The sequence below is a fragment of the Micromesistius poutassou genome, assembly GCF_964030765.1.
Source record: "Micromesistius poutassou genome assembly, chromosome: 22".
Lineage (NCBI taxonomy): Eukaryota > Metazoa > Chordata > Actinopteri > Gadiformes > Gadidae > Micromesistius > Micromesistius poutassou.
Window position 1 is genome coordinate 1,927,374 of NC_140292.1, and position 22,199 is coordinate 1,949,572.

General features: G+C 52.5%; 4 protein-coding genes and 1 long non-coding RNA gene across 6 annotated transcripts; 2 read left to right on the top strand and 3 right to left on the bottom strand.

Annotated features, from left to right (window-relative positions):
* Nucleotides 1-273: 273 nt before the first annotated feature.
* Nucleotides 274-5,902, top strand: LOC311367981 (uncharacterized protein). Its single transcript, XM_084486851.1, has 10 exons — nucleotides 274-521; nucleotides 860-1,059; nucleotides 1,349-1,450; nucleotides 1,855-1,986; nucleotides 2,104-2,214; nucleotides 2,340-2,454; nucleotides 2,555-3,659; nucleotides 3,759-3,814; nucleotides 3,967-4,421; nucleotides 4,939-5,902. Exons 1-10 carry the CDS (start codon nucleotides 497-499, stop codon nucleotides 5,671-5,673), a joined length of 3,036 nt encoding a protein of 1,011 aa, XP_084342977.1. The 5' UTR covers nucleotides 274-496; the 3' UTR covers nucleotides 5,674-5,902.
* Nucleotides 5,903-5,959: 57 nt separating this feature from the next.
* Nucleotides 5,960-9,042, bottom strand: apex1 (APEX nuclease (multifunctional DNA repair enzyme) 1). Its single transcript, XM_084486908.1, has 5 exons — nucleotides 8,986-9,042; nucleotides 8,147-8,347; nucleotides 7,619-7,782; nucleotides 7,220-7,409; nucleotides 5,960-6,946 (listed from the first exon to the last, which is right to left on the bottom strand). Exons 2-5 carry the CDS (start codon nucleotides 8,208-8,210, stop codon nucleotides 6,432-6,434), a joined length of 933 nt encoding a protein of 310 aa, XP_084343034.1. The 5' UTR covers nucleotides 8,211-8,347; nucleotides 8,986-9,042; the 3' UTR covers nucleotides 5,960-6,431.
* Nucleotides 9,043-9,258: 216 nt separating this feature from the next.
* osgep (O-sialoglycoprotein endopeptidase) lies at nucleotides 9,259-13,588 on the top strand. Of its 2 annotated transcripts, none has more exons than XM_084486162.1 (12): nucleotides 9,259-9,385; nucleotides 9,494-9,702; nucleotides 10,324-10,443; nucleotides 10,674-10,849; nucleotides 11,093-11,188; nucleotides 11,279-11,328; nucleotides 11,466-11,544; nucleotides 11,954-12,019; nucleotides 12,331-12,421; nucleotides 12,875-12,950; nucleotides 13,040-13,138; nucleotides 13,408-13,588. In XM_084486162.1, the coding sequence occupies exons 2-12, from the start codon at nucleotides 9,603-9,605 to the stop codon at nucleotides 13,445-13,447; spliced, it is 993 nt and encodes a 330-aa protein (XP_084342288.1). In that variant the 5' UTR covers nucleotides 9,259-9,385; nucleotides 9,494-9,602; the 3' UTR covers nucleotides 13,448-13,588. The 2 variants fall into 2 exon arrangements, with proteins under 2 accessions (XP_084342288.1, XP_084342287.1); XM_084486161.1 differs by having other exon boundaries at nucleotides 9,494-9,656.
* A 173-nt stretch (nucleotides 13,589-13,761) lies between these two features.
* On the bottom strand, nucleotides 13,762-17,585 carry LOC311367726 (uncharacterized protein). Its single transcript, XM_084486539.1, has 4 exons — nucleotides 17,475-17,585; nucleotides 15,166-16,008; nucleotides 14,748-14,777; nucleotides 13,762-14,647 (listed from the first exon to the last, which is right to left on the bottom strand). The coding sequence occupies exons 1-4, from the start codon at nucleotides 17,488-17,490 to the stop codon at nucleotides 14,598-14,600; spliced, it is 939 nt and encodes a 312-aa protein (XP_084342665.1). The 5' UTR covers nucleotides 17,491-17,585; the 3' UTR covers nucleotides 13,762-14,597.
* Nucleotides 17,586-18,531: 946 nt separating this feature from the next.
* On the bottom strand, nucleotides 18,532-19,288 carry LOC311367709. The gene is made up of 2 exons (XR_014639788.1): nucleotides 19,083-19,288; nucleotides 18,532-18,932 (listed from the first exon to the last, which is right to left on the bottom strand). It is a non-coding gene; the product is annotated as an uncharacterized lncRNA (long non-coding RNA).
* Between the last annotated feature and the right edge of the window lie 2,911 nt (nucleotides 19,289-22,199).

A 22,199-nucleotide genomic window follows, 5' to 3' on the forward strand; every position in this document is an offset into this window, starting at 1 on the left:
ACACACACACACACACACACACACACACACACACGTACGTCATCATTACAGTTATACAGGGTTAGATTGGTTACAAATTACATTTTTCAGGATTCAATGTTTCATTATGAATTATTGTAACTATTACTTTCTGTGGAAACTCTTGAAGACGTTGTTCATCCAGTTGTAATCCCAATGTGATCCGCAGGGGGCGCTGTTGTGATCAGAACACATGGAGGAGATAAATCGGTACTTCGGCTGAGGAAGAGATTCACAGGAAGTGACGTAGTTGAGTCCGGTGTGTTTCTGAAGCCACAGATAATATAAACTTGAGGATTTATAAACACTTGATTAGTGACGTGTGTGTTGATGTGAAAACGGACTAATGTTAACCGGGAGTTGAGAATGTAAGAATGTTAATGAGTGGCTTTAGTTCGGTCTGTTTGCTCATGCTACCAGTTTGCTCGTAGCTAACCTCCTCCACGGGCATCGAACCCGCGACCCCCTGAGCCCCGGGATGGGACCCGCTGATCTGGGAACAGGTGGGTAAAGTGTTTTTGAGTTTTATGGTTTCTATTGTTGTCAGAAGATGATCTAAGTTAACAATAAACACCAGAGACTTTATATCATCTTATCTTTGATTACTTGTCTCATTCACACACACACACACACACACACACACACACACACACACACACACACACACACACACACACACACACACAAATACACACAAATGCACACACCGACTTGCGCACACACACAACCACACACACACACACACACACACACACACACGTGTACATTTTGTCTTTCATAGTTTTAAGTAAGTATAGCATTTATTTAATGTAATATTATCTGTGCTGTCTGCCCGCTCCAGAGGCCCTCCCCCTGCCCTCCCTGCGGCTGCTGGTGTCCCCCCTGCAGCTGAGCGTGGCGGTGATGTGGCGGGCGCTCCGCCGGCTGGAGGTGGAGCACTACTGGGCCGTGGCCCAGTTCGTAGGCCTCCTGCTGGAGATGGTCCCCGAGCTGCTCACCGACCCCCACTGGACCCCGCTGGGCAGCGGCCTGCGGGCCAAGGTGACCCCGGGCTCCACATGCACAGAGGATTTCAAATGACAAGCGTTTTGTTTTATTTAGGTTATTTAAGTGCACATTTTTCATGGACGATTATTCATAGGCAAGGAATCATGTTTAAAGGGTTTGATTTTAGGGTTAGGGTTTGGGTTTGGGGTTAGGGTTTAGTTATAGGGTTTGGTTGTAGGGTTTGTTTTTTCGTTCTAGGGTTGAGATACCAAATATTCCCTATACTGGTGGGCTCCTATTCTGAAGTCTTGTCCCCCCCCCCCCCCCCCCCCCCCCCCAACAGTATATCCTGGAGCTGTGTCGGGCTGACCAACCTGTGGACCCAGAGCAGATCAGGGCCCTCCTGGACACGGTCGCTAGGCCACTCCCCCCCAGAGCGAGACAGGTGAGCACACCTGGCCCTCTGCACGGGAGGGAACGGGTTGGAGGATTTCATTCAATACGACTGCGGTACAAGCGCACAACATCACGGTATTTATCATCAGAAGCACAACGTACCGCACACAGGGTTCGTTCTGGAAGATGAGGATCTTAAGACGAGGCGAGGGTCGCTGCGAAGCATCGACATTTCAAAACAAAAACACGCAAGAAATATTGAATCGAATGTGTGTCTGGAGTGCAAAACAAACCCTTTAGACTGAAAACCATCTCCTCCACCATCACAACACGCCTTCTTAGTTTAGCGCGTGATTCAGATTTTATCTGTTGTACGTATACCTCCTGTGGTTCACGTTTTAAGATCTGAATTGATCATGTTGAACTCATTTGATGACCTGATTGTTGTTGCAGGAGCAGGTGGAGGAGCAGGAGGAGGAGCCGGTGGAGGACCAGGAGGAGGACCAGGAGCAGGTGGAGGTTAACTTTGTGGAGCTGGTCCACACGATGCTCAAAGACCCGGAGGTTAAACAGCACTTTTTCACGGTGAGATCTCCTCTACATCTTCCTCCTCAACTGTGTCTCTCCTCCCGGAGGTGCTGTTGTCTGACCTGTGCTCCTCCTCCAGGAGGTGCTGTTGTCTGACCTGTGCTCCTCCTCCAGGAGGTGTTCCCAGTGGTGTACGGTCCAGACTACGACCAGGACCTCCTCACCCTGTTTGAAGAGCTCCTCTACCGATTGGCCCAACTCCTCCCGGTCCCGGACCTCGGACAGGTGAGTGACGACATCACTTCCTTCCGGAGGACTTCTGACGGAGAAATGGGAGATAATGCCTACCTGCACATCAATGGCTAAAGGGGGAGGCTGTGCTGAAGTGTCTCTGGGGTTACCCTCTGCAGACGGTGTCGTGGCTGGGCAGCAGCAGCTCTCTCCTGGACGACTGCTCCATCTCCTCCACCCACCTGAGAGGTTTACTGCACCACCACCGACAGCTGGGTCACCTGGAGGAGCACGGTGAGAACCCAGCAGTACCACGAGAACCAACACACTGAATGATTGAAGGTTCTTCAATCGTCTGTGGATGTATCCTCTGACAATGTGATTGGTTCCCCAGTTCCTCCCTCCTCTATGGGCAACTGCATCCTGTCATCCCTGGCCAGCCCGCCCCCAGCCAGGCCCCCAAACCAATCGGCTTCACCGCAACGCCTCGGGGACCACGCCCCCCTCTCCCCATTCGCCGACGGAGTGGCCGAGGTCGTCACGGTGACGGACTACGCAGAGGTGGAGCTCGGCACCACCGGCCACCAGCCGGAAGAGGCGGGGGAGTGCATGGAGGAGGTCGTCATGGAGACGGAGGTCGTCATGGAGAAGGAGACGGAGGAGGAGGGTCCAACCGAGGTAGACCCCGCCTTCCCCGACGAGGTGAAACAGGAACAGGGAGCGGAGGCGGCGTCCCCGGCCCGCCCCCACGTCTGCCCCGACTGTCAGAAGCGGTTCCGCTTCGCCTCGTCGCTCACCGCCCACCGGGTGGTGCACACCCGGGAACGGCCCCACCGCTGCTCCGCCTGCGGCCGCTGCTTCTCCTTCCGCCAGTCGCTCGACCGCCACAGGCACACGCACGAGACGGCCACGCCGCGTAACGAGCAGCAAACGGACGCGCCCCAGAGCGAGCCCGAGAGGGACACGCCCGGGACGGCCACGCCCCGTAGCGAGCACCAGACACCCACGACCCGGACGTCCACGCCCCGGACGGCCACGCCCCAGAGCGACCAACCAACGACCACGCTCCAGACTGCCACGCCCCGGAGTGGGCAACAGACGACCACGCACCAGATGGCGCCTAGCAGCGGCGGCGGCGGCGGCCGGGATGCGGACTCGCTCTGCGACAGGAAGCCGAGCTGTGAGCCGGCAACGGCGGACCCTGAGAGTGCCGGTGTGGAGCCGCGCCCCCCCCGGGTGAAGCAGGAGGCGGGGGCGGACAGGGGCGACGCCGCGGGTGAGCGGGTGGAGTCTGGGGCCGGGCTGGTGGGGGGTCTGGCGCCGGCGCTGGTGCAACAGGTGGTGTCCCTGGTGGCGGTGCGGACCAGCGGGCGCAAGAGGAGGCCCACCATGAAGGTCCAGGTCATCAACCTGCAGAAGCGCCTGGGGAAGGGCGGGGCCACCGTGGGGGTGGAGCCTAAGAGGAGGAAGCCGGGCGGGGCCACGGCCCCCTTCAACAGGTGAGGCTCAGTCGGGTCGGTGGCCCGTTTCGGGAGGGGGGGGGGGGGGTGCTGGGCCCGTATCCGTGGTAACCCCAGTGTCGTCCCTGTCGTTCCCAGCTCGGAGCACTCGTACGGTTCCGCTGAGGTCCTCCCGGGTTCTGCGGCGGCTGAGGGTGAGTCGACGCGAGATCCAGACCATCACAGTCGGAACCTCAGGAGGGTCGGAACCCGGACCGGTCGCTCCAGACCTCGTGGGTCCGTTGTGTGAAGGACTGCTTGTTGCTTCAGAGTCAAACCGTAATGTGTCATATCTTACCGTTGTCAGACGGCGTGGAGGGTGGCTCCTCCCAGGTCCTCGGTGGCTCAGCCGCAGACCTCCTCCTCCAGGCTCCTCCTCCTCCTCCTCCTCCCGGTGCCGGTTGTCAGGACAACGCAGACGACACCCCCGCCGCCGACCTCCGCGACGGCCGCTTCGGCTGCCCCGACTGCGCCAAGAGCTTCCGGTTCCGCTCGCTGCTGGCGTCGCACCGGCGCGTCCACACGGGCGAGCAGCCCTTCCTCTGTCCGGCCTGCGGACGCCGCTTCTCCTTCAAGCAGTCGCTGGAGCGCCACCGCCGCACGCACGCCGCCGGGCCGCCCCCCTCCCCCGCCGAGCGGCAGGAGCCCGGGGGGGCCCACCCGGACCCCGGGGGCGGGGCCTTCCTCTGCTCCCGCTGCGGGCGTGCCTTCAGCGCCAAGTCAGCGCTGCTCCGGCACGCCAGGACCCACGGCGAGGAGACGGTAGGACCTCACGCCGCCGCCGCCCTTCTCCTCAGGGTTGTCGGGGGGGGGGGGGGGGGGTCATTTTGTTTTGGGGTGGCTGAACAGAAGTAGTTATTTAAAACTGACTATCGGGGTTACATTTACATTTACATTCAGTGCATTTAGCAGACGCTTTTATCCAAAGCGACTTACAATAAGTTCATTTGTCAGAAGGAAGAGAAACAATATATCGCTGTCTGTACAGTAAGGATGTTCATAGAAGTCAAGCACTAACAATCACTAGGTTAACCCATTCCCCGTGTACAACACAGTATAAGATGCGATGCTAAGTACTATTTTAAGTGCAAGGACATACAACATACAATAAGTGCGTACGTTAAGTGCAACATTACGCCACAGCGCCCTCTGTAGGTGGGACTGTTAAGCAGCTTCCATGATAGCTTCTATGACAACATTCACCTTTCTGCCTTCAAATTGACTTCTTTTGAGTGGACTAAAGTGTATTTAAAATCTATTGTTTTTCCCCGACCCCTAGCCGACGGGGGCCTCCGGCGTGGCCCCTTTCCCCGGGGGGGAGCAGCAGCAGCAGGAGGAGGAGGTGCTCCACACCTGCGACTGCGGCAAGTCGTTCCCGTACCGGGCGGCGCTGACGGCCCACCAGCGCGTGCACCGCGAGGAGCGGCCGCACGCCTGTGCCCACTGCCCCAAGCGCTTCCTGTACCGCGGCGGGCTGACGAGCCACGCCAAGACGCACTGCGAGGACAAGCCCTTCGCCTGCTCCTTCTGCGGCAAGAGCTTCAAGCGCGAGCGCAACATGAAGAAGCACGAGCGCTGCCACACGCGCGACGGCGTGTTCCGCTGCTCGCAGTGCGACAAGAGCTTCGTGTACAAGGCCACGCTGACGCGGCACGAGCTCACGCACTCGGGCGAGCGGCCCTTCCTCTGCTGTGACTGCGGCAAGGGCTTCTACTCGCACGCCGAGCTGCTGAAGCACGAGCGCTTCCACACCGGCCACAAGCCCTTCCAGTGCCCCTTCTGCGGCAAGCGCTTCACGCAGTCCTGCTACCTGACCATCCACGTGCGCTACCACACGGGGGCGCGGCCCTACGCCTGCCCCGACTGTGACAAGAGCTTCATGAGCGCCAACCGGCTGAAGAGGCACCAGCGCACGCACACCGGCGAGAAGCCCTACCTGTGCCCCGAGTGTGGGCGGGGCTTCAGGCAATCCTACCACCTCAAGGTGCACCTGAGGACGCATGCCTATGCTTAGGCCACGCCCTCACACGGGGACATGTCTAGGCCAAGCCCCCGTGCCGCTCAGGTTCACCTGAGGAGCCAAGCCTATGCCACGCCCCCACCAGCACCCCCTTGGGGGTCAAAGGTCATCAAGCTAACACTAAAGAATGAAAGTTTCTATTAAAAGATGATAAAGGTTCAGATCTTCTTCATTCTCCTGGGACCGGTTTTGTGTAGAAGCATTGAAATGAAAGCAAACGAGAATGCGCTAAAAAGCAGGGCTTAAGTGTGTTGGCTCCAAATAATAAATCATGTTTTATAAGAAGTACTTTTATTAAGGTGACAACAGAAATATGAAATAACAACTTAGGAACTGAGGTACTCCAACATCGGGTAGGAAAGCTGTTGTGTTTGAACACAACAGTAGATTTGGTATTTGTTTTGATAACAAATACCAAATCTACTTTTCTACAAACTTTTTCTGGGTCATTAAACCGAGGAACATGATATACAGTAAGTAGCACCAGGAAGTCCTGGGACAACACCATCTAAAGGGAACCCAAACTCTGAACCTCAGACCCCAGTGACCGGACTGTAGGGGGAAGGACCACTTTGTACCAAACAGACTATTAGCGTCCGGATTCAGAGTTTGGTTTCCCTTCAACAACAAAGCAACAACTCTAGTCGCTGGTCCCTGCAGGAGGTGGTTGCCTCAATGACCGGCAGCACGGTGTGATGAGGGAGTGGTCACTGCCAATGGCTCTAGAGCTGGTCCCTGGAGGAAGCGGTTGCCTAGACGACCAGAAACAGGGTGATGGGGCAGTGGTCGCTTCCCATGGCTTGGTTCCGGATCTTGCTGTCGCACAGGCCGGGCATCAGGCCCTCGGAGAGCAGGAAGTAGTCGAGGCGCCAGCCCACGTTCTTGGAGCGCGAGTTCATCATGTAGGTCCAGAAGGAGTAGGCGTTGGCCTGTTCGGGGTAGCGGTGGCGGAAGCTGTCGGTGAAGCCGGCGGCCAGCAGCGTGGTGAAGCCCTCGCGCTCCTCCACCGTGAAGCCCGCGTTCTTCTTGTTACCCTTTGGGTTCTTCAGGTCGATCTCCTGGTGGGCCACGTTCAGGTCGCCGCACATCACCACAGGCTTGCGCTCCTCCAGGCCGAGCAGGTACGCCTGGAGATCGACGTCCCAGGTCTTGCGGTAGTCCAGCCGCACCAGCCCCTTGCCCGAGTTGGGGACGTAGGTGGTGACCAGGAAGAAGGTGGGGAACTCTGCGGTGATGACGCGCCCCTCCTTGTCATGCTCCTCCTTGCCTGGGGGACGCAAGGAGAAAACCGTTTAAACATCTGGGTCTCACATTTCATTCTGCTTCACAACTACGACTTTTCAAATGCAAGTTACAATATAGGTCACTTAAGTTAACTAAGAAGTGATTCTGAATAAGTAAACCTCGACCAACTTCCTCCAAGGCAACTTTGAATACATTTTAATAACATGTCATTAAGGAGCAGGTAGGGGTCATCTGGCTCTAGGAGGCCTACAGCTAGGGGTCAGGGGCCATAAGAGAGCTCCTGTGGGATCCTCACCGATGCCATAGGTGACGTTGATGGGCTCCGTCTTGCAGAGCATGGCCACGCCGCTGTAGCCGTCCTTCTCCGCGCTCAGCCAGTACTTGTGGGGGAACTCTGGCATGGAGGTGATCTCCGCCGGGAGAGACTTCTCGTTACATTTGGTCTCCTGGAGACACAAGACGTCTGGGGCCTCCTCACGCACCCACTGGGGAGGGGGGGAAATAGAGAGATCAGAGAGAAAGAGAGTGAGACCAGAGAGAAAGAGAGAGGACAGAGAGAAGGAGATACCAGAGAGGGAGAGGGAGAGAGAGATAAGCAGCAGACCAATGAAAAGTGTTCTCAAGTTGCCACGGATACAGAAAGCTAAAACAAGCGACCAGAAGTCCTCTGGACCAGGTGAGGCTCCAGACTGACCTCCAGGCCCTTCTTCTTGACCCAGGCCCGCAGGCCGTCCACGTTCCAGGAGGTGATCTTCATGTTGGCCTCGCGGCCGTCAGCGGTGGCGGTCACGTCGGCGGGGTCCTCGTACAGGATGGGTGCCTCCGGCTCCTTCCCCTTCTTGGCCTTCTTAGGGGCCGCTGTGGAGATGGTCAGACCTGCTTTAACTTATCTCATTCGGGTATATCCTGGTAGGTACTTTAATGTACTTTACTAATTCAGCTTTTCAGCGTGATACAGTAAAAGTAGTATAAGTGGTAGTAGTAGTAGTACTTGTATGATAGTAGTAGTACAATTGTATAATAATTATTGTTATTATTAATGTTAATTATTATGTGTATTATTAGTAGTACTATTGTAGTAGTACTAGTGCTAGCAGTGGTAGTACTATATAGTAGCAGTAGTTGTATTAGTGGTGTAGTAGTGTTATAGAAGCAGTATTTTACTAGTAGTATTGTACTAATACAGTACTAGTATTAGTTTATAGTAGTAATAAAGTAGTACCGGTTTCATTGTCCTCGTCTCCCTCCGCCGGCTCGGCCGCCTCCGCCTTCTTTCCTCTCTTCATTCCGTCGGACACTCTGTGCACACACAAACCTCTCACACGCACACCTGTCACGCACACACCTCTCACACGCACACCTGTCACGCGCACACGCACACCTGTCACACACACGCCTCTCAAGCACCGCAATACACACGCGGCTGGGAGGTGCGAGGGATGAAATGAGAAGCACTTTATAAATCAGCGGTCACAGAGAAGGTACACAACCCAAGAGAGGAGGCCGCAGATCTTTAGAGTCCTCATCAGCTTCCCTGTAGCGGGAACCTGAAGCTCGTTTAAATGACACTAAATTGTATTGTTTCTTCTGCTACTGTGTTAGACATCCTCAACGGATCGGTTGTGATGTTAGAAGACTTCTAGGTTCCGTTAAACACCTTAACAACAAATGAGGAGTTCTGCTCCATGAGCAGGAGGACAGGGGAGCAGACAGTGATGGATTAAAGTAAACCCTGAACCACATCTGAGGACCTTAACACATGGACTCATTCGAGGCTAATGCTACCGTTAGCTCCCCATCTGGGACAAAGGGAGATGGAATCAAAAGGGAACGTGTGTGTGCGTGTGTGCGTGTGTGTGTGTGTGTGTGTGTGTGTGTGTGTGTGTGTGTGTGTGTGTGTGTGTGTGTGCGTATGTGTGTGCGCGTGTGTGTGTGTGTGTGTCCAGATTAAGTCTCCCTGCAGCCTCCCCGCAGGTATAATGTTCATAAAGTGCAGAACGCAGTGCAAATGTTTCAGTGTGAGGTTTAAAGAGCTTGAAGAGCGGGATGAAGAGTACTCACACAACAGGACGGCGAGCTGCGAAGTCTTCCCCACTCCGACACAAAGAAGACACGAGAAGAGGCTCGGGGCGCAGGCGCAGTCGCTAGAGGAGTCTTGATTAGTGCCTGATTAAAAAAATAAAAAATAAAATGATTTCACTTTTTTTTGTGAATAAAATATCACAGAAGTGGATGAAGTGATCCAGATATAGTAATTAGTCTGGTTAATTCCGTGGACGTCGTGGGCCGGTGCGGTGTTTCTCATCAGGTGGATTAACGAACAGCTAATGTTGTGGGTCCTCTCAGCGTGGAGCAGGCTGAGCTGAAGACGGCCAAGGAAGGATTAATGTTTAGTTTATAGTAAATATAGTTAATTAATTAACTGTAGGTGGAGAGCAACCGTCTCCACGTTTCATCAGCGGTCGGTTGAAGGATTTAAAGCACTTTGTCGATTCATTAAACGTAACTTTAGTACATAAGGTTCATGAACGGGTGGGTTTAGTTTTTATTTTATTATTCCTCACATTAGATTCCTTGGTCCTCTCCGTCTGTATCGGTCTGTGGTCTGCGGGGAGCCATGACGGTCGTGATCGGGTTCGAGGGGAGCGCCAACAAGATCGGCATCGGAATCATCCGGGATGGGGAGGTCCTATCGAACCCGAGGAGGACCTACATCACCCCCCCGGGCCAGGGTGGGTCACCTTCTCACCCCTCAACTCCTCAACCCCCCGGGCCAGGGCGAGTTACCCTCACCCCCCCGTAAACCAGGCTCCTAACCGGGCTCCTGACAGATGCATGACCACATGAATTTCAAACTTCAAATGGCTCAGTTTATAATAATGCCAAATAATAGGCATAATTAACACATGGAATAGCGTTTTCTTCTCCAACTTCAGAAACACTGATTCGTCATGTAAATCGCGGCAAAGACAACTTAAAACATATGCGGACGCGGTCCTCGATGGCCGCAACTGTGGGTCTATTTAATGATATGCGGCAATACATTAACAAACATCGTTTGTTACCAGTATTGTATACATTATCGTTGTCGACTTGTGTTCATAATATGCATGTGTCCCCCTGTTAATATACATCGCCATGGACTGCATTATGCGTTACGTGTTTAATTTGCGTGTGTTTAGACAGATGGGCGCTTCATTCATGTTCATTCATGCAGCCCTATGGAAAAAAATGTTTCCACAATCCACACGCTATTTCTAGCTTTAGCCCAGTGCGCCACTGGGGCGCCCCCAGGCTTTTCAGTCTCATGGGTTAATCGGAGGGGCCCAGCCCCGTACCCCCCCAGGACCCCCCCGTATTTCGCACACTGCTCCTAACCCCCCCCCGTGACCCCCGCAGGGTTCCTGCCCAGTGAGACGGCCCGCCACCACCGCGCCGTGGTGCTCACCGTCCTGCAGGAGGCACTGCAGCAGGCGGGCCTGACCCCCGCGGACATTGACTGTGTGGCCTACACCAAGGGTAGGGTGGAGGAGACCCTGAAAGAGAAACAACAATTTATTGCTGTCGGTACTGTTAGGTTGTTCATAGAACCAAGTGCCGAGCGCTAACAATCACTAGGTTAACCCATTCCCTGTATATGCCAGGACGTACAACATACAATAAGTGCGTAAGGGGGTGGGGGGAGGCTCCAGGCCGTTCCTCCCCTCAAGTGCCTGTCTCCCCCGTCTCCCCTCCTCTCCCCCCTCCAGGCCCGGGGATGGGCGCGCCCTTGCTGACTGTGGCCCTGGTGGCGCGGACGGTGGCCCAGCTGTGGGGTCGCCCCCTGGTGGGCGTCAACCATTGCATTGGCCACGTTGAGATGGGCCGGCTCATCACGCAGGCCCACAACCCCACCGTGCTCTACGTCAGCGGGGGCAACACGCAGGTGCGGAGCCCCCCGGTTGCGCCCAGTGGTCCTGGAGAGAGACTCGGACCACCGGGCGACACCACACACACACACACACACACACACACACACACACACACACACACACACACACACACACACACACACACACACACACACACACACACACACACACACACACACACACACACACACACTTCAGATGTTCCACTACATCCTTCTAGTGGGCGTTGGGTCTGAAGGTCTCATGTTCCTCTGAAGGTCATCGCCTACTCGGAGCGACGCTACCGGATCTTCGGGGAGACGATCGACATTGCGGTGGGAAACTGTCTGGACCGCTTCGCCAGGGTCATCAAGGTCAGAGGTTATCCTCCTGCACACGTGTTCTAATGATGCACATTTACGTTCTGCTCTGAAATCTAACAAATCCATTGTGTTCCGGGTCAGATCTCCAACGACCCCAGTCCAGGGTACAACATAGAGCAGATGGCCAAAAGGTGAGCACCTGTCACATTCTACACCTGTCTGTCAACACACTCTATACCTGTCTGTCAACACACTCCTCACCTGACCACGAGCAGCCTGTGATTGACTGGTGCATGACCGTCTGTGTGTCACCCGTCTTTGTGTCCAGGGGGAGTCGCTACGTCGAGCTGCCCTACACGGTGAAGGGCATGGACGTGTCTTTCTCCGGGATCCTGTCCTTCATCGAGGTGAGCCCACCACACCAGACCACCTCTGGGGGTCTGGTCCCGGGTTCCTCTGTAGTTCTCAGACCTCCTCTGATCAGATCCTCAGTCCTGAATCATCAGAGATTAGGAACTGATCAACAACGACACACTGATCATGTTTGGTTTAAAGTAGAAACATAAGATGTTTGCTACACAGTGACATGGAACCTTTATACTTTATACTTAACTTTTGTTTTTAGGTGTTTAAACAATGTCAACCTCTATATTCTAGATCAGTAGTATATTAATTTGTCCCAGAATACATACAATATACAGGAACGCTGGGCTGATTTCCATCAAATGGTGTAAAACGTATTGGTCAGTACATCACCATGCACCATGCCCCAGACAGGAAGTCTATAAGGTCATGGGATGTTCTCGTCTCCTACAGGAAGCGGCCAATAAGATGCTGGCGTCCGCTGAGTGCAGCGCAGAAGACCTCTGCTTCTCCCTGCAGGTGGGCTTCCATTTCATTAGATTCACCGACATCACAAGTAGGAGTGTTTACCCAGATGCATGATGGGACAGACCACTCCACCTACCCACCGACCCAGTGGACCGTACCAACTGGTGGGTGGAGCTTTCCATCCTACCTCTGGGCGGAGCTCCCACTTGTGATGTCACTAACGGGTGTGTTGGCTAGTAAAGGCTCGCTTACATGTCTGTCTGTTGGTGCTGAGCTGCAGTGTCTCCTGTGGCCTGTAGGAGACACTGTTCTCCACATGTCTCTGTTGTGTGCTGAGCTGCAGTGTCTCCTGTGGCCTGTAGGAGACGCTGTTCTCCATGCTGGTGGAGATCACGGAGCGGGCCATGGCCCACTGTGGCTCCCAGGAGGTCCTCATCGTGGGGGGCGTCGGCTGTGAGTTGGGGGGGCCACTAACAACTAACTAACTAGCGGGCAGAGAACACCTAAAACCATAAGTAAGGAAAGAACGATAACCCTGACCTCAGATTAACACCCTGTTTGATGTGCAGGTTACCTAGGCAACAGATGATAGTGGGGTGTTTTAGTGTGCAGGTAACCTAGGCAACATGTGATAGTGGGGTGCTTTAGTGTGCAGGTAACCTAGGCAACATGATAGTGGGGTGTGTCTTGATGTGTAGGTAACCTAAGCAACAAGTGATGAAGGGAGTGTATTAATGTGCAGGTAACCTAGGCAACAGATGAAGGGAGTGTCTTAATGTGCAGGTAACCTAGGCAACAGATGAAGGGAGTGTCTTAATGTGCAGGTAACCTAGGCAACAGCTAAAGGCAGTGTCTTAATGTGCAGGTAACCTAGGCAACAGCTAAAGGCAGTGTCTTAATGTGCAGGTAACCTACGGCTACAGGAGATGATGGGTGTGATGTGTAAAGAGAGAGGAGCCAAGCTGTTTGCCACGGACGAAAGGTAAACCCCATCTGATTGGTCGAGTGTTGTTACCACAAAGTATAAGACCCAACTCACCGAGTCCAGGTGTAACGGTGTCGTTCCACCAGGTTCTGCATCGATAACGGAGCCATGATCGCTCAGGCCGGCTGGGAGATGTTCCGCTCGGGTCAGGTGACAGAGCTTCAGGACTCCTGGATCACCCAGAGGTACGAGGCCCCGCCCACACATCAATCATCCATCAATGATCCCGCCCACACGTCAATCATCCATCGATGATGTCACCATCTACGCCTACAATCTCATTTGAGCTAAAGATCTCACAGCCTTTCTAGAATTAACATAAACTGGACAGAGTACTTAAGGTAGACTGATCACTAAGAATCCAAAGCCCCATTAGGCTCGAGGCAGGGTCGAGGCAGTGGCCAGTCTCCAGAGACTGAAGTCCTGAGGGGCGCTTCTGTCATCTCCTGGGCAGGTACCGCACGGACGAGGTGGAGGTGACCTGGAGGGACTGAGACCACCCAGGACCCGGACTTCAGACCTCTGCAGGGAGGAGGGATTCGGGAGACCAAACCTTCTGGAGTTTATTTAATTAACGTTTTTCCTTTTTCCTTACTGTAATAAAGTTGGTCTCCAAGCAGACTTTATATTTTCAACTGTCTGCTCTGTGGATCTTTAAGACTGGATGAATGACTTGGGCTTTGATCCATTCCTCATGTGGCGGGGATACTTGGTACATTTGGATTTAGTCTGTTAAAAAACAAAAACATCAAGCTCAATCTAGGAATCCAGTTCCGTTGGTCAGATTCAGACTCATAACCTCAAACATCAAGTTGAATCATTTTATTAAGCAATACTGTTCTACTGACATTTCTCCTCCAGTGTAAATTACATTTTGATAGAACTCAATTTTCATAAAACAAAAAAGAAAACAAAAAAAAAAGAAAAAATAATTGTCAACACACTCGACGACGCGTGAGACCCCCCGACGAGGTCAGGGGTCACACTCAGAGGGGGTACGGGGGGGTCAGCCCCTAGCCTGTCGCCAGACGGCCCCTTCTGGACAGAGATAAACGAGGAGGGGGTTGTGAACACAACGCCAGTTCTAACAAAGTGCTTGATTGACCACACGCGTTACAGGTGAGGGGACCGCAGCCCCTGTAAAAACAGACGAGACGGTGATTGACAGCTCCGTGCTGTGGGGGGGGGGGCCCACAGCTCTCATTTAAAAAAACAAAACAAAAATGGCAGTCAGGATTGATTGACAGCTCCTGCTCTGCCAGTACAGGGTCAGACTCGTCCCAGGGGGAGGGGCTAGGGGTTGGGGGTTTGAAGACAGGTGCTCATGGGTTAAGGCAGGCGCCGGTCGCTATATAAAAACAGTCGTTTCTCAGAGCAGCTCTTCCAAAGTGTCTCAGTGTGGCTTCAGCAGCGACACGCACCCTGAGGGTCCGTCTCTGGGGGGGCCGTGGTGTGTGTCCGTATGCATATGTTGCGTGTGTTGTGTGTGTGTTGGCGTTGCGTGTGTGTATGTGTTGTGTGTCCATGTAGACGTGTTGTGTGTCGGCGTTGCGTGTGTGTAGGTGTTGTGTGTCCATGTAGACGTGTTGTGTGTCCGTGTGTTTGTGTATCCGTGTGCGTCTGTGTGTGTCCGGGCTCCCTCTGCTAGGCCGGCTGCTCCACGGTGTCTTTGTACCAGACGACCCGCTTAGAATCTGAAAGCACCGCGCAGAGGAAGAGTTAGGCCACACCTCCACCAACAACAACAACAACAACGTTCACATCAGCGTTGCGGTCCATCACTAAGGGCGTTACCTTTCTGTCTGGAGCACATGGATCTCCACTCTGAAAGAGAACATAAGAACCAACGTTAGAACTCTAAGGTGTCATCAAACACCTTCATCGTGGTGGAACATCTCTACATGTTCACCTAGACTCTGCATAGCTTCCCCCCACAGCCCTCTTGCGCACTTATTGTATGTCATATGTCCTTGCACTTAAAAACAGTACTTAGCATTGTGTAGCATCTTATCCTAGCTATCTTTGTTGTATACGGGGAAGGGGTTAACCTAGCGATTGTTAGTGCTTGGCACTGGGTTCTATGAACATCCTTACTGTACGCACAGTGATATATTGTTGTTTCTGTCTTCTGACAAATGTACTTATTGTAAGTCGCTTTGGATAAAAGCGTCTGATAAATGCCCTGAATGTAAATGTACATGGAGGTCCTCACCTCGGCTGTGGTACTCCAGGGCGTCCACCAGGTGGGGGTAGTTGAGCATCAGCCTCTTGGCCTGGTTCTGCTCCTCTGGACCGGGGCGGGCGAGGAGGACGGCGGGGACGGCGGAGGAGGTGACGGAGGGGGTGGGTTCACAGCTCTGGTCCTCTACTAGTGGCGGGGGGACAGGGCCCCGCGTGGGGCCGGGGGCCTCTGGGGTAGGGCCAGGGGCCTCTGGGGTAGGGCCAGGGGCCTCGGGGGTGGAGCCCGGGGCCTCAGTGGCGAGGCCGGGGGCTTCGGGGGCAGGGCCAGGGGCCTCCGGGGTGGCCGGGGCCTCGCTGATGAAGCTGAGGCCCCACTGGTTCTGCAGCAGCACGCCGATGGCGGGCGGCTCCTCGTCCGCCGCCGCCGGCCCCGCCTTCACCTTGGAGGCGTAGCTGACGGCAGGCAGCAGTTTGGCGGGACTGTCCTGCACGGGGAAGGCGGGCGGGGGCCGCAGCAGCGCCAGGCTCTCCTCCACCCAGCGCTCCTTGGGGGGCCGCTGGGGGGCGCGCTCCCCGCGGCCCGCCCCCGCACGCACGCCCTCCCGCCGCTGGCCACGCCCCTTCTGCAGGCCCCCGCGCCGCTCCTTCTCGCGGCGCTGGGCCAGGGCGTGGGCGTGGGCCGGGATGTAGGGCGGCTCTTGGGCCTGCAGGTCGCCCCCCCCCAGGCAGCCCCCGCCCCCCCCGCCTCCGCCCCCCGACCCGGGGGACAGGCGGCGGTTACGGATGTGAGGCTGAGAGGCGGCGGACGCCACCAGGACCGCCGGGTCGCACAGACCGTCGGAGTCACACGCTGAGCTGCTGGCGTCCCACGGACCTGAGAGACAGACAGACCGAGACACACACACACACACACACACAGGTCAGCTTCAGGAACAACACAGTTTCATCCAGAGGATCGGCTGATAGATGTCTTCTCTAGCTTCCGCTGCTGTACTTCTGAACCAGCTGGGGTTCATCCTACTGTAGTATCGCTGGGTATAAACCCTGGATATACTGTGTCTATACCGGGAGGGGAAATGGAATGCAGGGTTTCCCGCAGAAAATGTGTTAGTTATGGTGGGGGGGGAAGAGTGCACTCTTTTCCAGGTTCACCATTTATGCTTATTCGGGCTGTCAGACTGTAGCCATGTGAGTGATTTAAGTTTAGATTATTTAATACTTTTGTATAATATTAAAAATATATGTTTATATATATGAAAACTTTTCTGTTGACGCCGTAGTTAAGGCGGCAGGGGAGTGTTGCTTAGGCGTCCGCCTTAGCTATAAAATGCTGTGGGAAATTCTGGAATGGATATATATATCTACATGTATATAACCAGCACTAATATTTTGTGTTAGGACCTCCAGTTCGGCCTTGCTTTAGGAACAAGGAGGTTGCTGGTTGAAATCCCAGCATCACAACACATCATACTGTGTACTAGGCCTGGAAGAATCCAACAGTAGTGCAGTACCCATTGGCTCATACTGGTAAACAACCACCACTAGACTACTATACTGGTACACAACCACCACTAGAATACCTTACTGGTACACAACCACCGCTAGAATACCTTACTGGTACACAACCACCATTAGAATGCTATCCTGCTACACAACCACAATTACAGAACTTCAGAAGTCTTCATCTTCTGATGACCACTGACCTCATTTAAGGAGCTGGGACTAAGACTTAGACTAAGACCATCAGTCATCGTTATTAATCAAGTAACACAGAACCACCGGCCTGGTGAGAATACTACAGATCTGAAATACTGAGGACATCTACATACATCAGCACCTCGTACCCCCACCCAGACCAAGACACAGGAGACCAGGAGCTGGGTCCAGGCGACTCGGACCCAGGACCTGGACCCGGGAAACCAGACCCGTACCCCAGGAGACCAGGAGCTAGATCCAGGAGACCACATGTGAACTTTGCTGCGGTGACATATTTAGAAACACAAGACAGCGGGAGGGGGGGGGGGGGGGGGGTGCTTAATGCTACATAACCAACACCAGCACACCACCAGCAACAGTACTATCTTCAGAACCGGTGGCTAACAATTATAACATGTATTATGTACACATAACAGCCCCCCCCCCCCAGAGGTCCGTGTCAGGGCGGTGAGGACCAGGGAGCGGCAGGTCTCAGGTCAGATTCGGGGAAAGTTCCGTCAGCTCCTCATTCAGAGAAGCACAGCTTAGCCTAGCCGCTAACTGTAGCGGCGGTATTTACCCAGCCGATCCCGCGACAGGGCGCCCCAAACCCCGGCCCGGCCCGCCCGGAGCCCCGCGCCGTACCTGTCTTAATGTGCATGTCGTCCTCGCGCTGAACGGAACCGTCTGGAGCTTCGGTTGGCGGGGAGCGCGCGAGCCTCGCCGGAGTCTTGTGGCCACGGAACGGTAACCGGAACCGGAAGAAACACCGAGCGGGAGGGGGCGGGACCAGAAGTGGATTTACGTAATCGCTCCGGCGCGAAACTTGTCTATGGGGGAAGGGGTTACTGTAGTAGACCCCCCCCCCCCCCCAGTAGGGTATCTACTGTACTCTGTTTGATAATCAATATTTAATATCTAGTGTACTGTTTGATAATCAATAATATCTAATATTTAGTATATTCTGTTTTATAATCAATAATATCTATCGACTCTGTTATAGGATTATAATCTGCTCATAGCACAATGCGAGGAGGGGTTTGCTAAGGCATTTTGGTTATAATCAATCAGCTAAGAAAACGAGTTTTAACTTTTATTATAATAAAAGTTAAAACTCGTTTTCTTAGCTGATTGATTATTGATGACGATAATTCATGATCTTATGATTAAATGATCCCTTCGTCAGATCACATTTTTGTCTCATGTTGTATTTTAATGTTTCTCTCACCCCTGAGCCCGATGCTTCTGATTGGTCAAGAGATTACCCCGTATATTAATATCACCTAATCTATTTCAGAGTCGGAGTCCCCTGGTGACTGATTCCTTCTCAGATTTAATATACCCTCTTTTATGACATGTTTATTTGTTTACATATGAATGAAAGATGATAACATAGCATGACCCTAACATCAAGGTTCCTTCAACTGTGCCTGAAATCACCTGAAGGAGTTAATTAAGTTATTTATGTTGACAGGTCAACATAACGGTGAAGTAGCGTAATTGATCGACAGTTAATTAACCCAAATTAAGAGAGACCGCGTCTCTACCGCCACCGTGTGGTCATATTCTAGATTACACTCAGATAGGACGTACCTCTTTATTCCCTACCACTACATAACGACCTCCTAAAACAGGCAATAGTCAACTCATTTGATATAAAAAACACATTTAGTATTTTGTACAGTAACCCATAGGTCAAGGATATAGTTTAAAAAACGCTTTATTGGTCTTCATGTGGACTTGTACAGGCGGTTCTTGGAGACCTCAGGTCAGTTTAGTCAAAGTCTGAGCCGAGATCTGGAACAATGCCACCGTTAACTTACAAGTGAATCATCATTTGGTGTGTTTTAAATAGTATAATATAAAATTTATCTGATCACAGTGAAGCTACGTTTATTGAAGCTGGTCATGTCCAGAAGAGCTGGAGGAATGTTCATGTTACATGTTGGGTCACGTTAGTTCCTGGTTCATGCTGATCAATGAACAAATCGACCATGAAGCCGACTGTGAACCTTTGAATAATCTCAGGTATCGATCCGACCGGTGCACAGCTGGGGGTCTCGGACTCTGGGACAGGGGTCTGGTTGTTATGAAGGGGAAGACCTGCAAGGAAGAGCGAAGTTGGTTCGACAAACATCTGTAAACGGGTTGAGGGCATCTAGACAGTTCACAGCCTTTAAATCATTTAAAGTAACCAGGCGTAAACAGCCGTATGCAGCTGATCCACTTCCGGGACGCCGACTTCAAACTCACCTCCTAGGGAACCACGAAGAGCATGAAGAGGAAGAAGAGCACGTCGAAGACCACGAAGAGCCACATGTCGAACCAGTATGAGTGCTCCGGGAGACGAGCCACCGGTTCTCGGAGCGGGACCACCGCTCCTCGGGGTTTAACCGTCTCTTCGGAGCTCATCGCCAGTGCTACCAAAGTTGCGGCTAGGGTTCCTTCTGCGGTCCGCTGGTCTGCTTCCGGAGTTTCCCGGAAAAGCATAGATGCATACTTCAAAGTAAAGGATCTCGCATCAACTTCCTGATTGTTAATATTTTCAGATTGTATTTATATAAATATGATGCCAAAGATACAGCTGGGACACACTCGATTAATGATAAAAAAAAACTGAAAAGTCACATAAAAACAGCACAAACAGAAACTGGTGTCATATCCATATACAGCAATTATTATAAGGATTAGAAATATTTTTATGCCTTAAATGCTTTATGAATGAGATAAGCATGGAAAAGTGAGGTGATAAACACAGTGTGGCGAAGCTGTTAAAGCAGTTTTTTGTAGACCAGCTTTTCTTTACTTTGTTAAAGTTCTTAATCAAAGTGGAGATCATGCAAGTCGTTTGCAAGTGTTGTACTTTCACATTTCCCAGTATTGGCCTTCAAAGCAGAATCTAGTACACACAATAATCACGACCACACACAGAAACACGGGTAGAAGTTTGCTGACACCAAATACCATTTATTGGGGCTTTACAAAGACTACAAAATCCTCCAGATGAGTTAAATCACTGTCTCTCTCTCTCTATTTACATGATATGTTACATACAAATGTACAAAGTATAAAACATTTAAAGGACAAATGTTTCACTCACCCAAAAGTGTATGCATGTATATCTATCTATCTATATATACATCTATACATAGATAGATATATATATAACGTTTTTTAATGTTTCTCTCAAACCGTAGTACTTAAGTAAGACCAAATGGACGTGGTCCAGCAGGAGTGTGTTTGGTTAAGGACATTGAAGCAGGTTTCCAGAGATGGTAGGTTTTGATTAGAAACCTCACTAAGTTGATACCAAGGTAACCACAGAGATGGAGTGTAGGTAGTATAGTACAGTAGGCTTTAGATTGTCCTGAGGCTGTGATGGCTGCCGACGTCCTAGCACCGGATGAAGAGTCGGCCGGGGTACGGTGTGTCCTTCCAGGCCTCCAACCAAACCCTGAGGCCAGGCTACAGTCTGTCCTTCCATCAAACCAAACCCTGAAGCCAGGGAACCTCAAACCAAACACTGAGGCCAAGGTACGGTGGGTCCTTCCAGGCCTCAAACAAACCCTGAGGCCAGGTTACGATGGTTCCTTCCAGGCCTCAAACCCTTGGGCGGCGCAGAGCTTGAGTTTTAAACGGGGAGGGGGGGGAAGTGCTCGTACTAAAGACGGAGAGGAGTGTTGGACGAGAGACAGAGAACGGGTTGGTATGGTGATCTAGTGGCATCGTCGTTATACTGAGTTAAATGACAGCTGCACACTGTTCACCGCAAGTCTCCTGCATAGACAAAACAATCACATGACATATATACCCCACCTCGTGGGGGCTTTTTGCATTTCTTTATTTTTTTTAAATCCTCTTTGTTTTTCTGAACATGACCGGTATTTTCATCGGGGTAAACATAATGCAACATCCACAGGCCAGAGAGTATCTTTGATTCACTGTGCAAGACGGAACTATTTACATACCACCCCCCCCCCCCCCCCCCCCCTTGTTTAACTGTGCAAAACCCCACCCAGCGATTCAAACAGAGACACCACCCCGATTCAAAATGGCTTCTGTCCCACACGCCCTTACGTAGAAGTGAGGGTCGTGTGCCCCGCCCCACACAACCGAACGCAGGAAACTGAAACCATGCTCGGCGTCCCTCCCAGGTGAGCCCAGCTCGTCCGGGAATAAAGTCAACGTAAAAAAACATCTGGATATAACGCCTTTGTAAAGAAAACATCTGGATATAACGTCAACAAAATAACCCCCCCCCCCCCCCCACCACCACCAGCACGTAGGTTCGATGTCGGCTCTGGAGTTAAACACAGGGTCACGCGTGGAACCCACACCTGACCATAGAGATGACACAGGAAGTGACATCGTGAGCCCCTGGTGGGACCACCCTCCAGGCCACTCTCATGAGACGCCCTGCCCCCTGCGTCTGTCCGGAGATACAGCAGGAAGTAGTAAACTCACTTCCTCTCATGGTAGCCAATGGGAGTTGAGGATTTAGCCCAAGCCTTTCTTAAGGCAGTGAGAAAGTGCGCCACCGCTAATGCTTAGCTTTGGTTAGCCCTCCGTGCTAACTCCTAATGCTAAGCTATGGTTAGCCCTCAGCACTAACCCCGTGGCGTGTACTTTAGAAGGTTTGATTTGGAGTGAAAACGAACTTCTGGTGGCCAAAACAAACCTAACGCTGCCGCTGGGTTCGTCCCGGTGACGCTCATGTGCACGCTCCTGTGTGAGTGTGTGTGTGTGCATTTCTGTTTGTGTGTATGTATGTGTGTGTGCATGCATGTATGTATCTGTGTGTGTGTGTGTGTGTGTATGTTTGTGTGTGTGCAGGTTGGGCAGTAAATCAAAGCCTTGGCACGTTGTACTTCACAGTAGTGGTTTGGAGAGCATCAACACTGTGCTCGTGGGCACGCGGCAGGACAGGGCCTGGGCGCTGAACCAGCACCATGGGTCTGAGGCCCGGGAGGGGCTGTGTGTGGGGTCTGAATACATAAAGGAATATTTGGGATTGTAAGAGCATGTGTGTGTGTGTGTGTGTGTGTGTGCGTGTGCATGGGTGTGTGCACGTGCATGTGTGTGATCTGTATGCTTGTGTGTGATAGTGTGTCAGTGTGTGTGTGTGTGTGTGTGTGTGTGTGTGACAGTGTGTGTGTTTTTATTAGCACCTCTGTAAACAAATGAGGAAAAACCACAGCGTCTACTGTAAACATCAGAGCCTTAATACCCCGCCCCTTCCGGACACCCCCCCTAATCTGACCCCGACCCTGGGTGTAGACGATAATACTCTTATTGATCGGTCAAAGTGCTGATCACCCTCAGGTGGTAAAGTCCATCTCTCGTGGAATCATAAGATTTGTGCTACCAACC

Coding starts and splice junctions, on each gene's coding strand:
- LOC311367981 (XM_084486851.1), top strand. CDS start 497: ATGGGACCCGCTGATCTGGGAACAG. Junction 1,451..1,854: donor TCCCCCCCAGAGCGAGACAG/GTGAGCACACCT, acceptor TTGTTGTTGCAG/GAGCAGGTGGAGGAGCAGGA. Junction 1,987..2,103: donor TTAAACAGCACTTTTTCACG/GTGAGATCTCCT, acceptor CTCCTCCTCCAG/GAGGTGTTCCCAGTGGTGTA.
- apex1 (XM_084486908.1), bottom strand. CDS start 8,210: ATGAAGAGAGGAAAGAAGGCGGAGGCGGCCGAGCCGGCGGAGGGAGAC. Junction 7,410..7,618: donor TCAAGAAGAAGGGCCTGGAG/GTCAGTCTGGAG, acceptor CCCCCTCCCCAG/TGGGTGCGTGAGGAGGCCCC. Junction 6,947..7,219: donor CAACGTCACCTATGGCATCG/GTGAGGATCCCA, acceptor TGCGTCCCCCAG/GCAAGGAGGAGCATGACAAG.
- osgep (XM_084486161.1), top strand. CDS start 9,542: ATGACGGTCGTGATCGGGTTCGAGGGGAGCGCCAACAAGATCGGCATC. Junction 11,189..11,278: donor GCTTCGCCAGGGTCATCAAG/GTCAGAGGTTAT, acceptor GTTCCGGGTCAG/ATCTCCAACGACCCCAGTCC. Junction 12,951..13,039: donor CTGTTTGCCACGGACGAAAG/GTAAACCCCATC, acceptor TCGTTCCACCAG/GTTCTGCATCGATAACGGAG.
- LOC311367726 (XM_084486539.1), bottom strand. Junction 14,778..15,165: donor CCTGGAGTACCACAGCCGAG/GTGAGGACCTCC, acceptor GTTCTCTTTCAG/AGTGGAGATCCATGTGCTCC. Junction 14,648..14,747: donor CATGTGCTCCAGACAGAAAG/GTAACGCCCTTA, acceptor CGGTGCTTTCAG/ATTCTAAGCGGGTCGTCTGG.